Source organism: Sinohyriopsis cumingii, chromosome 19 (genome assembly GCF_028554795.1).
Source record: "Sinohyriopsis cumingii isolate HCF-2022 chromosome 19, ASM2855479v2, whole genome shotgun sequence".
Classification (NCBI taxonomy): Eukaryota; Metazoa; Mollusca; class Bivalvia; order Unionida; family Unionidae; genus Sinohyriopsis; species Sinohyriopsis cumingii.
In genome coordinates, this window is record NC_142979.1 from 30,514,393 (window position 1) to 30,530,731 (window position 16,339).

Genomic DNA, 16,339 nt, shown 5'->3' on the forward strand with positions numbered 1-16,339 from the left:
TCTGCAAAGAATTTCTGTTTACAATCTTGCCTGTCATGGTGTATTCACTATTAAACCCTCAGATTTGGACTCCATGTGATGGATCTATGTGCAATGTCTACTCAATATTCAGCATGGTCACTAAGTTGTGGGTATACTGGGATCTCCAGTACATTGGCAATAAATTAGCCCACCTAAACCTGTATTGATACGGATATATAATTAATGAGTATGATGTCACCTGTTCATAAAATCAAGGACTTGTTTACCTGCTGATGTAAATTTTAGACACTTACCAGCATTTCTTGCATCTCATGAGCTACCATTGGTTGAAGGGTTGTTTCAGTGATATGCACAGAATATTTCTTGGTGAAACCAGAAGCATATATAAAATAAATTAAAAAAAGATCCAGTCTTGAGCTGACTGGACCTTGTAAAACTAATGTAACATGTAAATGTAACAAGTGATTTACCATCTTCTGCCCTGATGAAGTCAATTGTATGTTCTGACTGTGGCGCCATCCAGCTGTATATCTGATACGGAGCAGGTACTCGCTCAAATGGATGCTTAGCTGCTCGCTTCTTTAGGAGTAGGGAAAAGTTCCTTTTAAATCCTGAGCTAATCTTTAAACAAAGATAAAGACTGAAATTAGTAAAGGATCATCTTGACATCTCAGCTTTTATATCAGCTCTAATTTTCCTAGACACAGAACTATACTTCTGAATGCTCATCCCTATTCCTATTAGGAAAGTAATGCATAATGTAAGCGTAGTGTCCATACATTTTCATCAAACATAACAAAAGCATCATCTGTACCATTCTGCAGTATGCCATGTTAATTTCAGCATGGCCTTTGCCACTCACCACACCATCTTAACATGTACTTTTGCCCCAAAACTGTGCTGTTTCAGATAATTACAAATGACTAGATTTGCTTTTAGCAATTTACACTGAACTGTCAAAATTTTTATTCAAAATCTGAAACTTTTTTGACATACTCAAACTGACATGTTATATCTAATAAACATAACTGTGTCCTTTCCAGCTTTTATTCACAACAATAAGATTATTCTTTTTCATTCTTCTGTGCTGACTATTAACACTTTTTATGAGGCATAATTTCCATTGTCTTCAACATGCATTGCATGCTGGATGCCATTTTCTGAAGTTCAATAAGCAACAGTTTGATCATGCAGCTGCTTTGCATGAAAAAATGTGCAGCTTAGAGTGTCTCTGAGGTACTGCTGTAAAGTTAATCTGGTTCCCTAATTCCATTAATTCTGATTTGAAACCTGGATTCAAATCCAACACGGATAAACCAATTATCCAGATTTTTCGGCCAGAATCATTTTTCCATAGTTTTTGCTTCTATTCAGCAAGTTAGTATTTTAAGGGTCATTTCATAAGACTTACAGTATGGGTTGGCAAGTGTCATGGAGCACAAGACAATTAAGTCTTACAGTTTAACTGTAATATGAAGGGTCTGATAATTGATACAACTGATGTTTTCAGAACAGTTCTCTGGTGAATAATTTTTGAGAATTTTTGCAGCAATTTAAAAATGCAAAAATATTACCTGATTTAAAAGTTCTATGAGGGAGTGGAAAATGTTCTTCTGTTGGGCTGCCTTGGGATTAAATTCATCATCACTTGTTCTGAAATAAATGAAATGGACCAATAGTTTATCAATCTGAATGACCGGTAAATACGTGTTATTTATAAACTCTAACATGAAATGTCGATTCATTAATTTCTGTGGCCTTGTAAAAAAAATTACATTAGCATATATGCCAACCCCTGGCAAGGAAAAAGTGTAATCCAAGTGGACAAAAAGAGTAATCCGAGCAGAAAAAGAATAATCCACATATAACATGATAAAAATTCAATAAGCGCATGTACAAAATGATTTATTTATACCTCTGGAATTTTAACATCAATTACTGCTTCAAGTTTTTGAATGTTATGCTTTCAGCTTTAAAAAGCAGACTTCATACTGCATTTCAAAACACTTTGTACCAGCTGAGACTATGAATGTTTTGCACACCAGTAGAGCACTAAGTGCTGGGTTACAGAGCCTGGATCTGAATTCAGTTTTATTTTCTTTAACAATACTGAACAATCTCTCTCAGTCAGCATTAGAATGGTAAAGAACCAATATTCCTTTCATAACCTGACAAAGAAGAGGAAATTTATATCTTAACAGTTATTGGGACTTTAAGCTGGGAAATAAGAATTAAAAAATCAACTCTGTCCACATTAAGTACATTGTCAGGTATAGAGTGCTAACTTGATACTTCAAGAGTTCTCCTTCTAATTTATCAGCAATCTTTCCTGCAGCATGGTGCATCATATGACAGACAACCTAATATGTACAATGATGGAGACATTTTTCAAAATAGAGAATGCAACTCCTTTATGAATTCCAGTCATCACTGATGCAGTATCAGCTGAAAACCCCATACAGTTCTGCCAACTTATGTTTATTCAAAGCATTATCAAGCAAAGAAAAAAACATTTTCTCCAGTGGAATCTACTGTTAATTCTGGTAATGAAAGAAGAGCACTCTGACTTGACTTTGCCCCTTTTGTTGTCAAAGTCTCTTACACAGACTGGGTGCAATTTCTTGTCATAATCACTACTCCTGTGTGTTGCAATACTAAACAGATCAATTTTCAAGGCTTCTGCAGTCTTAAGTGAAGTATCTTCTGCTAAACATCTAACAATATTAAATGATTTTCTTCTTGCACATGCATATTTTATGCAATTTTGGAATCAGGATACATCTGTTTGAACAAAGGACCAATGTAGTCTTCTACTGCTAGGGGTAGTCCGTGTTATATTAAGAACTCTGTAGATAACGCCTCTGCATTTATAAAATTCATGTCCACAATTTAGATCTGCTGTAAAAAATAATTTACCTTAGTACTGGAGTTAGTAAAATGAGCTAATTCAAGATTTCTTTGCTTTACCACCATGACCATTATTAAAATCCTTTCCACATAGTGTGCAAGGGGCACGAAGCTGGCCTAGAATGGAACGCTATATTGTGTCATTCATGTATTCATCTCTGAATCATTTTTTTGTGTCTTTGCCTAATCCATCTGTGAAATTATTTGAAAACTATTTTTGCTCTAACATACGCATCAACTAGAATAAATCTGACACGACTTTTAGTGCCAAATACCTACAGACTGGTTCTGTACCAGATATGAATTAGAACAAAGAATCTGTGAGCAAAGATTAAAAGTATAGAACATAATACTGTTAGAAAAGTGCATGCAAGTCTTTGGACAAGCATACTCTTATGTCGTAGTTACATAGAAGCTGTCTTTTCTAGACTATGGTCTGTGGGATTAATGAGATGTTAATAAAAATAAGAAAACAAATTATTAATCTTTTTGGTGGGGGATATACCGAAAACGCGTAATCCGAATACAGATACGCATAAGGCATAATTTAGTGGGGGAAAAAGCGTAATGATTAGGCCAAAAGCATAATGGTTGGCATGTACTCTGATAAAATTCCTGGATAAAGACATTCACTGGAATTTATAGTATATTCAAACCTGGAATTAAATTTCTGTGATTCAACAAAAGACTGATGACACATCAGCACTTCAATATCTACCACAAACATGTCATAAACTTAAATTTTGTGATTTTTTCTGGACTTTTACTAAATTTTATTCAGGACTTTAAATTACTAGGACGTATGTCTGTAATTATTGGTTTATTTTGGGATTTAATTTATACTATCATTAAGTCTTTTTCATTTTCAAGTGAAATAAATATATTTCTTGAATTTTACAAAGCTTGTAAAGTCTTTCACTCTGTTCTGTTACTTATTTAAGAGCATAAACTCGTAACACCTTTTCTCATGGATGGCTGGACAGGTTTGACTGCCTAGTATAAAAGCAGAAATACTCATGGAATATTTAATTTCATTATTTTTATGGGTAAATAATATCTATGGAATTAAATCCATCACAAAAAAATTGTACTGTATATTGAGTTATGGTAAATTGTGCAATACCAACAGTAACAAAATTATTTTGCAAAAATGTAGTCTAGGAATGCTTACATTGATGAGACCAAATAATTGATGTGAATAACCTGTAAAATAACTTACTGACTGACAAAGAATCCTCTGGTAGAAGCTGTAATGTGATACTTTTTATCCTCTAACGTCATCACATACAAGTATAAAAGATCTCCTGAAACAAAAAAAAACAAATAATGAGTTATCACAGACTAATCATCAGTCAGCAGATAATCTCATTAAACGGTTTAATCTTTTGAAAACAATATCAAAATGGATTAATTAAAAGGTACCAGCAATATTTCTACTGCAGCTAAAGGAAAGATTGAAAGCACTGCTGATATTGTTTCACTTTTCAACTGAAGATACTGTATATTAAATCTGCTGTAACATACTGAAAGAAACAAAAGATTCCGAAAGGGCTTAAATTTCCAAGTAAATTGGGAGCAAGTCAAATACCATTACTACTAACCATGCATTCTTCTGTTTCCTGGAGGTGGATTCCATCCACTGTATGTGAGAACTTTCAAACACTGGGGACCCTGCAATAACAAAGAAGGGTAATTATCAAGATTATAAACAACACCATTTAGGTTATATTTTCACATTTGAAAATTTACAATTATAACAAACTCTTTCAAATAATCTTCATTTTAAGATATATTTATTTGTTGACCAAATACTTACTATAGTAATAGGATTGTAAAATAAAATTGCTTTTAAATTATGTACTTTTTCTGCAAATGAAGTAACAAACAAATTTAATCTTCAATAGATCATTGTTTAAAGTACAAGTCTAGATTAACTTTGGTGTACACATCTGATTAAAAGGTGAATCTAATGAGTAAACCAAATTTGGTTCAAATATGTTAATCTTGATTATTAGTTCAACAGGCCCTAAAAAGAACAATAGTTTTGCAAGGTTTTTATTTCATGGTGCTTGCTGTAAAAGGATTTTAAACAGTACAAGAAAACTTTGCTTGGGGTTTTAAGTAAAATACCACTCTAATTCCATCCATAAACTAACAACAAGTACCTTGTTCTCCTTTACTCCAGGGTGCAGAGGAAGGAGTGGGTGGTCTTTACAGTTGGGCATAATAAATTCTGGAGGAGTACAGTCAAGAGAATCTTGCTTCGACACCTTCTTATCTAAAAAGAAACAAAAATAATGTTTATGCACTTGCACGACATCCACACAAATTTGAGGCTTTTACAAATCATACACTACCTGGATATACTAATGATATTAGTATGTTAGCACTGTATACATGGTTCTTACAGACATTTAATCAAACTCAAAAGAACTCGAGTTTTAAGCACTACAATTAACTGCATAAAAACTTGCAAAATTTGATGTTCTACACAATATCTGATTTAAGTATTTGACAAAAACTGAACTAACTTTTTTTATACTGGTTTTGGTGAAGAACCATACACCTGCCAACCCTAATAAAACTTTATCAGTAAGGCAGTTGATTTTTTTTCCATAAGTTTGACCAGTTTTCAGTAAGGGGTTGCAAAATATCATAAACTGCTATTGTAAAACTGGAAAATGTATTTAAAAGTTTGGCATTCAAAACATGCAGAGACAGTAAACATTATGTTCAAGTGAAAAGTTTGTAAAGTACACATAGACCTTATTTACTACCAATAACATTGCACAAATTTCAGTTCCAAACCACATGCATCTCAATGTCTTGATACTCTCAACTTGCCCTAATTCTTGGATTTTTTTTCTGTTTCATGTGATGATGGCAATCATATCTACCACCACAAGACATACTCGAATTGAAATATAATGTCCAAAAAGCATAACTGTGTCACTTCCTGCTTGTATACACAAAAATCAGAATATTCCTTTTTATTGTCTTCTGTGCTGATTATTAACGCCTTTTAAGAGGTTTATTTTCCCTTTCATCTTCAACATGCATCGTTTTCTGCAAGCCAGTTTATAAAAATTCTTTAGTCAACAGTTTGTACAAAGACGCTTTGAATGAAAAAATAAGTGCAGTTTAAAGTATATGAGGTAGTGCAGTAAACTTAGTCTGGTTCTCTGCCTAACTCCACTACTTCTAATATGAAACCCGGATCCAAATCAAACACAGATGAACTAATTATCTGGATTTTTTAACAACAATCATTTCCCATAGTTCTTGCTTTACCTAGCAAGATCATATTTCAAGGATCATGTTCATAAGACTAAGGGCAAAATCAGAAGGGCTGGCAGGTTTGACACTGTTTTGGGGGTGGGTAAGGGTGAAATCATTTCATCTACATTGGTTTGGAAGTTAGAAGTCATATTTGCACAGGTTTTCGACACCAGAGTTTTTCAGGTTAAACTTAAATCTTAATTTTGATAGATCAATCTCTTCGTGCTTTTCCCTCTTCAGATGGCTCATGACATGTTAATGCAGTAATCAAGTGTCAATTACCATTTGACAACACACAGCTCTTGATTATTACTTGGCCCCTTTATCCATATAAAGCATTTATGGCAGTCACATTTGAAAATGCATTTAAGTAACCTTTCATCAGGCCTAATGCCCTAGCCAACGCAGCATCTGTTCATTTAAGCCCAATGTCTTTTCAAAGAACCCCAATTTGTGTTTGTAAAACTGGTATGCCTCCAAAGCAAAATAAAAATATCAATCACAAAATTAAAAATTGCTACAAAATTTAATTAGGTCACTTACATTATATAGATATACAAAGATGCATACCAAATTTACTTTATTCAACTCGAGTGGTTTTTTTGCCAAAGTGCTAGTAAAGTAAGATTTTTGTCCTAAAAAAAATTAAATTGACAAAGCTCAAACAAAAATATAAAAATGTCTATAATGGATTAAAAATCTAATCAGGTTACTTGAAGAAGAATAAAAACATGCCAAACATATTTTATTGGTCAACCTCAAGTAACTTTTGCTACACTGTACTAAAATGATTTTAAACAAGTATTGATAATGATACATTATATGCCTCATTGGGCATGGTTGACTCTGTATATTTGACCACTGGGTCTCAATTACTATGGGTGAAACAATTCATACATATAGTGAGGATCAACACTTTTGCCACACTGATACACATCACAATACAAGAGGTGAAAAATCGATACAAAACAATGCTTATCCTATACAAGTTACTTTAATATTCAGCAGTCATGAATAATTATTAATTTACCTTTCAATTCTACAGCTTTGTAATTTATCTGAATAGATGTCGCAGGCACACAGACTTGCTTTTGTCAATAAAAAAGAAAAACCTACTGGCAAGAGTCAATCACCTTCTACAAATTAACACAAGGTAACATGCGCCCAATTCCGTTCTAACTTCACCAATTCCATGCCGATTACCTTATCCGAAATGCATGTTCAATATAAAGGAGATATTCCAAACATATTCTCCAGGTATAATTATGTACTTGTGATTTAATAACCACTTTGACACAAAGTTGCTCTGTTGATTTGTCTCTTGGCTGCTTGGGTCTAATTTAATGGCTACACTTCCAGTGACACACAGCAACTACGTAACACTGAATTCTGATTGGTGTTTATTGTTCCAGTCCAGGGTAAACAATAATCACCAATCAGAACTTAATGTAGCCTTTTTGCTGTGTGATGCAACAGTGACCATTGGCAAAGCAACAAAGAAACTTCATCCAAAGTGGTTATTACATGATCTGTTAAGGACTTGAATCATACAAGGGGAGAAAATTTGGAATGTCTCTTTTATGTCAAAATATTTATTTTCGAACTCTTGTATCCCTATATACATAAAATACCTTTCCTCTCAGAATTTAACTGGGTTCCCATTCTATACAGAAAATTGATAGGAAGGAATTTATTTTCATATTTTACATAAAAAATTGATTTTTAATAAGAAAAACATAAACCTGTGTCCATGTACAAATATGAGAAAAATGGGACACTTGGCAGCTATGCTATATCAGCCTGATACTAATCAGGAAGTGAAATAACTAGCCAACATTCTAATTTTTTATAAACCTTGACAGGCAAGTCTTTAACAAGTTCTCATTGGGAATATTTCTCACTTGAATGGAAATGGACAATTTTTACACTGGGGATGAAGATCAATTTTAGCCTCAAACAAAACCCAGAAGAAAACAAGATCATTTAAACAAAATGGTACAACTAGCAAACTTGTTTACCTGAAAGAAGATTTGTGGGCATATGAAGGGCAATAAAGAAACAAACAGCAATATAATATGATGTAACAACTCACAAAATCTCATGTAATTTTACACACTCACACCCTACCTCCTTCTCTCTCTCTGAATCTAAATTCAACACTTTTTAGAAAACTACTGTCTAAAAAAGAAATGTGTGCAGCTGTGTTGCCACTTAAATAGAGTTAGTCTGTGCTGATCTAACTCAAGTGCCATCAGTTATTGATTTACCTTCAGGAATAAGCCTAGTAGTTGATTTTGCCACCATTTTCATACCATGTGTTTCAAAGTGCCCACAATGGGAATGAGAAATTCCCAAATAAACTGAAAAACCAGTATTTGGGGAAAACATCACATAAAAAACTGGATCACAATGACCTACCTTCTGGGTCTGTTGAACATTACTCAACTAAAGCACCAAGAATAGAGCATTATACACTCAATCCATGTGTAAGAGCCCCATATATAGATCCCCAAAATTTTTCTGCAGAATCAATTTTTCTTCCTTCAGTTAGAATCACCTTTACAGTGTGACCCTGCTATAACACAGTAGTTGGGAGCCATAGAACCAGACCGTGTTATAGTCTGATACCTTTTGTAAAAACCAGAAAGAACATAATTCTCAACATATTTATTTCAAGAACAACTAAAAGAAACTTGGCTGGTCTGATTCATCAAACAGATAAGTCTGGTTCCTTGCTTCGTATGCTCCCTGTGTAAGAGCACATGTCAAAGTGGTAGTCACGTGATAAAACAAAACTCTGGAAGTTGGTCTCAGAATAAATATGGAGAATTTTGTGCTCTTTCAATTTTGTATTTTTATTACAACCAGTATATGACTTTCATTTAATATTTTTTGGCTACAACATTTGAAAATGACGGTTGTGAAATTCTGTGTGCTCGTGCGACTAGCATTTGAAATCGCTAGTACCAGCTCAAATTTCATCAACGCATTAGTTTTATTGTCTTTCAGCAGATTAAAGACACATCGATTTTAATACAGTAGTCCCCCTCTTATAAGGCCACCCCTACTGCAGCAGGGAAGTGGCCTTATAATGAGGGTGGACTTTCTAGAGGGGGATGACAAATGTGAATAGTAAATACATATGAAGAAAGTCACAAGTACATTTAATTCTAAAACATTTAATATTTTCATTAAAATATCACATGCATGTTGTGAAATAAATGAAAAACAAACTGTTTCATCATTTTCAAAAGAATGTTATGAATAACCATTCATATAGTTTTAAAACTGTCTTGATAATTATGTTATAGATCACATCATGTCACTCTGTTGCTAACAGTCTAAAAAACAAACCAGTCTCGTCACAATTAAAAATATCCTTGCTGTCATATCCCCTGCATATACTGTTTAGTCTTTTGTTCCAATCTTCGACAACTTCATTATTAACATCAGCTAATTCTTTACTAAGGACAGAACACTTAATATTGTGTCGCACTTGAAATCTGTGCAACCATCCGTTACTTGCAGTAAAGTCGTCATATCTCATTTCAGCTGACAAAATTGTTGCTTTTTCTTGTCATTCAAATCAGGATACAAACATCTCCTGGCTCAAACAATCTTTCTTTCTCTGTCCATTTCACCTTCCCACTTCTGCAGAATTGTTTCCTTATCTTTCATGATATTATTATCATAGTTTTCTGCAAGGATCCTCGTCCCCACCCATCCCGAACCTCTCGGTCAGTTGAATTATTTTCATTTTCTCTTCTAAACTGAGAATTTGTCTTTTCCTACATGACATGTTGATTTTTCTGCAGTAAGTTATTCATGTTGCTAACTACAATACTGATAAAACAATTTTTTATGCATCTAAACAAATTGTCGTGCGTTTTTAAAGGAAGTGATCTTGTCACGTGATCCATTAGTCGCAGTCTGGTACCCTATTGTTTTTATATATTTCTTTACATTAAGTGAGTGAAGCCAAAACGGCTTCGATATGTATCATTTAACATCACGCAGATTTGACCTCGCAGTCATTAGGATTTGTAATTTTGACAATCATTGTCATTAGTAATAGCAACTAATTATCAAAGTGAACATGTTACTAAGGGAAGCCATAAAGGCTATCAAACCATTTTCCTGCTGACTTGTGTATGTACATCGATGCTGCCACTTCTCAGCTGTTACTACTGTTCAATAATTGTAATTTTAACAATAATCGAAGTGACTAAACCGGACATCTTATGATAACAGAGCATTAAGGCTAATTGGATTACATGTACTTACCCTTTTGTAAGGATTAAAATTTGAGTGTTTCTCGGCTTTATGAAATAAATATGGCTTCCCGTGAGGCATAAATGATATAATATTAACCTTAGTGGTACATGTACTTTAGTCAACATTACTTTCAGCAACGAAAACCTGACATTGGAAAACAGAAATCGGATTACTTAACACACGTTATGAATAAAATACTGGTTCTGGATACATATCAAAATAAAAATGCAGCCGCTTGTGAGGGGTACATTTTATATTATTGCACTAATATGCTGGCTGCTGGTCGCGTTAGCCAGGTGGCCTTTCATGAGGGGTACTTTTGAACACAAACTCATTGGTGCCAACGGATTCTGGCCGTAAGGCGCGGGTGGCCGCTCAAGAAGGGGACTACTGTACTTGCAATCTCTATAAAAAAATCATTTTCATCTCGATTTCATGCAGGTATAACTCAATTTAACATTTAAGTTTGCTAGCCTGTCCGCAAAGCGGCTATGCTTTAATGCTACCATGTTGGCCTCTTGTGATGCTAGACTGGTTTTCATACCTTCCATATAAAAAAAGATACGGATATCAAACTGTCTGTGAAACAAAAAGTCTACCAGACGAATCTAATCCACTGAGATACAGGTGTTCTGGTCTCATGACAGGGATTACTACAGAAAACGTGAGTGTTCTGAAGGATTTAATTCTGTGTGAAAAGAAAGGAATTTTACCTACCATCCACATACAAATGTCAGTCTATGTAAATATGCTGATTACTTGCAAGTGGCCTAAAATCCGACGAAATATGCCTCATCCAGTTGATCTCCGCTACCAGAAATGTCAACAAAAAATAAGCTGATATCTAACAACATACAGTACTCATGCTAGATGTCAACATAAGCGGATTATTATATAACAATGCACTGTTAAGTTGGTCAACATGGATAAAGAATTTATTAATGTAACAATAGATAAATTTCAGTGCAAATTATATCAAGTTTGCGGCTTCATTTCATGGGGCCTCTGAATTTTTCCACTCTAAACCAACGGCTGTATATACAAGTTTAAACAGCCAACAATGTTGGCAATACAAAAAAGATGGTATATCTTGCCACCAGTAAGGGGTAAAAAATAGCAATGTGCAACATTGGTAAAGCCCTACATGATCCTGAATAAACTTTTTACACGTTATTTGACATACTTTTAAGAATAAAATATTTTTTTTCATGTACGTGAAAATGCATAAAAAACTTCAGGAGCTACTCCACAATCATCTTGTATTATTCATACACAATCTCTTCCCCAAAATGATAATGAACTTGTTATGTTTTTTCGTACTTTTAAGAAAGGATTTTTTTGTGTACGAGAAAAATGTGTATATGAAATTTTGAGAGCTACACCACGACTATGTTTTATTCTAATTCATGTTATAACAGAGCATGCTATAGCGGGGTCACACTGTACTTTTGCCTTTTATACTGTGAAACGAAGAGGTATCTTCCTTACCTGAAGTGCAAGCCATCCACAAAGTTTGGTCCAGGTATGTGATGTAGAGCTAATGTTATTATGTGGAAACCATTTCTCTTCCTTAAGTCAGTTACTGTAACCACGGACCTTCTGACCCCAAAATCAATAGCTTTTGTCCTTAACCCAAAGTGCAAGCCAGCCAAAAAGGATGTCATCTAGAATTAATGTTACTATGTGGAAACTGTTCATTTATTCTTTCTATCAGTTACCTTGACTCTGAGCCTTTGACCCTTGACATCGATGGGATTCTTCTTGAGCCCAAAGCTAAGCCATCTACAAAGTTTGGCAACTGTACATGGCTGACACCATTAGTAACATAAGAGAAAGAAAAAAAGAGAGAGTGAGAGAGACAGAGAGACTTGCATGCGTTATCATAGCATAATACCCTGTCTTAAATTGGACATTTATAAAAATGACTTTTCACAGAATGGGTTCTTGTGAGAACATGCTGTGTTACAACTCAGCTTTATGAGAAATGCATGGTTAAAGCAAACAACTACTCATTTAGTAAAGTCAATGACAGGAATACTAGTGGTAAGAGGATCATACCAAGAACATCTCCAGCTGTGACTATATTAAGGAAGGATAAAGAAGCACAGTCCACACCACTGTATGCATCTGTATGGTCTACTGACTTCAGCAAATCTCGAATGTGACGCACGTGGATTCTGGCCTCCCGTACTGTGTATGGTTCTGAAATAATAGCTGACAATTAAGCTCTGAAAAATGCTTAAATCAATAATGTGTCTCAAAAAGATTTAAGATACAATTGTAAAATTAATGCACTGGGCAAAAAGATGTTTAAGTCTGCTTGAACAGAAAGCAGCTGGCACTTGGAGAACATTTCACTCAGGATCTGTTCTTCAATTTAAAGTCCACCCTCCAGGGATCTTAGTGGGCCAAAGCTCGCTCATCTGGCTTACATAAATTAACATTTGACCATTTCACTAAGCAAGCTGATATTAGACAAACACATCCTATGTAAACCACCTCCCAAACTTTGTATCATACCTAATTTACTACAGCAAGATAAAAGGCAGAATTCATATGCAGTCTCTTGCTCATAACTGGAGTCATCCAAAAATCCAAGTCTTGATTATAATAAACCCATCCAAAAAAGGCTTCATGAGCAGTAACAAGGTGATATGTGTGGATCATGCTTCATGCTTCCTATCTAAACTGCCCATGATTTCAATGATACAAGCCCTTATTCCAATTCTAAACAAAACTGAATAAGAATTATGGCTTCCTGAGTGGTAATCAGACCAACGAATCACATGCAAGATCATCTTTAAAATATTAATGAATCACGCTCATGAAAGACAGTCCAAGAACTAATGGCATAAACATATTTCCAAGTGTGATCAAAACTGGACCATAAATATGGCTTCCGAGTGGTGACAAGCTTAGCCAATCAGATGAATCAGTCAGATCTGTGATTACATCATCACTATGCATGAATCTTGCTAATCATCAAACCCATTATAGACCCTGATGATACAAGCCCGGATTTCAAGTTTGGTCAAAATGAAATCAGAAATATCAATGACCACAAGTCAAACCAATCAGATGCAAGATCAACTCCTTAAATATAATCATCTTGCTCTTCACAAAACTTGTACAAGATCTTGATCACATTAGCATATATTTAAGTCCAATTAAAAAAAATTGGTTCAGAAATATCACTTTCAGATGTGTAATAAGCTCAGCCAATCAGACGCAAGATCACCTAATTAGCAAGCATGGATCTTGCTCAGCATCAAAACTCATCCAAAATATAAGTATATATATTACAATGCAAGGTATCCTCAATAACATCCATGGATCTCGATCATTTATCCAAATAATCCAAGATTCTGATGATACAAACCCATATTCCAAGTTAGAATTAAATTGGATCAGAAATATGGATTCCAGATAGGTAATGGCAATTGTGAATCACTGGAGGAATGGCAGATGAAAATCCATACCACAAGTTCACCTGCCATTACTGCCACATGGGCTGAAAAAATGGGGGAATTTTCTGAACATAAGTGGCACTTAATGAAGAAGTAAAGGTGGGGATGGATATAATTTTCATGCATTCAGATGTTATTTCAGCTCAACTGTTTAGAAATCAGCATGAATATCACAATCACACATCACAGTTTACATGGTTACATGTGGATAATGAGACTTGCAACAAGCATTAAGATATTTCAACTCAATTAACCCCTCCCCCTCAAAGAGTGTCAGGTTAAAATGCATGTACAAGACTATTACCAGGTCACCAGTTCCTAAATAAATATATGGCTTATTCTGTCATAAGTACATAGCGGACATAAAACCAGGTTTTCACATCTATAATGTCTGCTTCTTTCTGGGCCCATCCAAGAACTAAAAATTTATGGGACATAAACACACCCCAGTTGACAGAAGGAATTTCCTAATTATAGTGGAGATAAAGTATAAAAAATTAAGTTTGTCAAGATTATGTGGCATTATTCACGCATTCAGTAGATTTTGTTGCTAAGTTTTAGAAATTTGTTCTGAATTCCCCCTTTTACATAAAAAAACAGACCCTGTTCATTTTTTTTAAGGCACAAAATTTTACAATACTAGAGAAACCATGTCATAAACATGGAGATATTCTTAAAATATTATCTAGCAAAATCAAACTCACCTACTGATGGCCAAAGCTTTCATGTTTCTAAAGATCAATGTTTGCAAATGCATGCAAAGTATCAGAAACCCTGTGTGTACCTTCAACAACTTTTATTTCTGAACCCTCTTTAAGCCCCTCAATATTCTTCAGTTCAGCAAAGTTGTCCAGCGTGTTGCCATCAAGCTGGAGAGAGAAGCATGTCCTGTGACATGTTTCTTCTCGGTCCATTAACACCTGATGAATCTCCTGCACCATCTCCATTGAGCTCACCTACAATGTAACAAATGTTAAACATTTTCCTTCCAACATCAAGTGCTAACTTGTACACTGAAATCTGTATTTAAAATTTTACTTATCAAACATATATAATTACCTCTGAATATTTCATCAGCATTTCTAGGTTGGTTTAGATGGGGCAGGCATCTTTTTGGTAAATCTACAACCATACTCAAAAAAGATAAGGTAACCAATAGTGATGTTTTTGTAGACCTAAAGCATGATCCCTACTCCCCCTGAGTCCAGGTTATGCACAGATTTCAGAAATGAAGAGTTATTTGACCCTTTACCCCCCAAATCTCACATTTCAAAACTAAAATCTCAAGAGTAATTTGTTTTTTTGACAGACATGAGCTAATTACTGGGATCATTTGTTATTGATGAGGCAAACTAATGTTGAAGATTTCTTGTCTCATGTTGAATAAAAAGAAATACCAGAATAGTATTTTGTATGAAACATGCAAGCAGACAGTGTGATAAACATGGCCATTTCTGATTTTTGCAAAAGTATTTCTCGTTTCAATTGTGTATGATTGGCAGGTCCTTTCTGAGACTGAGACAAAAGAATATATACTTCAATGACCTATCGTGTTCTTAAAGTTCACAAATACATCCAATATAATAAACTTATTCCATCTCATTATTCAATCTCATGTAATTCTAAAGTACAAAATAGATCATTCAAAATACCATCTTCTAAATTATTACTGAATGATATGTTAATTATGAACACCAGTATTTTTAAACATTTCAATAGCTGAAGCAAATTAATCAGCAACAAAACAAATAGTGCGTCAACTTATTAACAACTGGCTTCGTCAGATGCCATATTTTCCACAATCAAACAAACGCGGTTATCTGATCAGAGGTTAATCCAATCAAGATACAACTGATTTCATCTGCTTCAACAAGAAACATCAAGGATAATCTCAACACAATCTAAACATTAATCCAATTATACACACCCAGTGTGTCATCAGAGCTGCTAGTTCCAAAGATGATGTAACCAGTGACAATGACTTTTATTACCACATTAGCAATATCAGTGTTTCTCATTTCAACATCCCATTATCAAACTTCTAATAAAACAGTTGGATATTATACTCCCCATAACGATCTTTAGGAGTTCATACTTACAGGCAGTTCAAATGATTCTCCATTGGGAAGTATAATCTTCACATTGAAACCAGTGTCTTGTATGAGAACCACCTCATTTTCATTTGACTTTTCTCCAGACTCCCCCTCATTTTCCTTCTCTCCCTCCTCCTTTTCTTTGTTATCTCCATCTCCGTTGACCAACTTTTCATCAGATGATGACTCCATAACACCATTCACTGCACAAAACAATAAAAGCCCATTAGATGTGTGCTTGTTCCTAAATACTTTTTGCAGTTTCATACTGAATAATAAAATGTACCCTAAACTGGGTCAGTTTGGTTCAATACATATGACCAGCTCCAGACAAAG

The 16,339-nt window shown here is 34.5% G+C and overlaps 1 protein-coding gene across 1 annotated transcript in view; it reads right to left on the reverse strand.

Moving 5' to 3' along the window:
- The window catches only part of LOC149775369 (clustered mitochondria protein homolog), a 110,919-nt gene that overhangs the window by 75,971 nt on the left and 18,609 nt on the right, over window positions 1-16,339 (reverse strand). The window contains exons 2-9 of the mRNA XM_089943970.1: window positions 16,010-16,206; window positions 14,695-14,866; window positions 12,502-12,645; window positions 5,055-5,167; window positions 4,491-4,560; window positions 4,109-4,193; window positions 1,557-1,635; window positions 453-603 (exon numbers count right to left, since the gene is read on the reverse strand). Of these exons, the coding sequence (XP_089800096.1) occupies window positions 453-603; window positions 1,557-1,635; window positions 4,109-4,193; window positions 4,491-4,560; window positions 5,055-5,167; window positions 12,502-12,645; window positions 14,695-14,866; window positions 16,010-16,206 (1,011 nt within the window). The remainder of the gene's footprint in view (window positions 1-452; window positions 604-1,556; window positions 1,636-4,108; window positions 4,194-4,490; window positions 4,561-5,054; window positions 5,168-12,501; window positions 12,646-14,694; window positions 14,867-16,009; window positions 16,207-16,339) is intronic.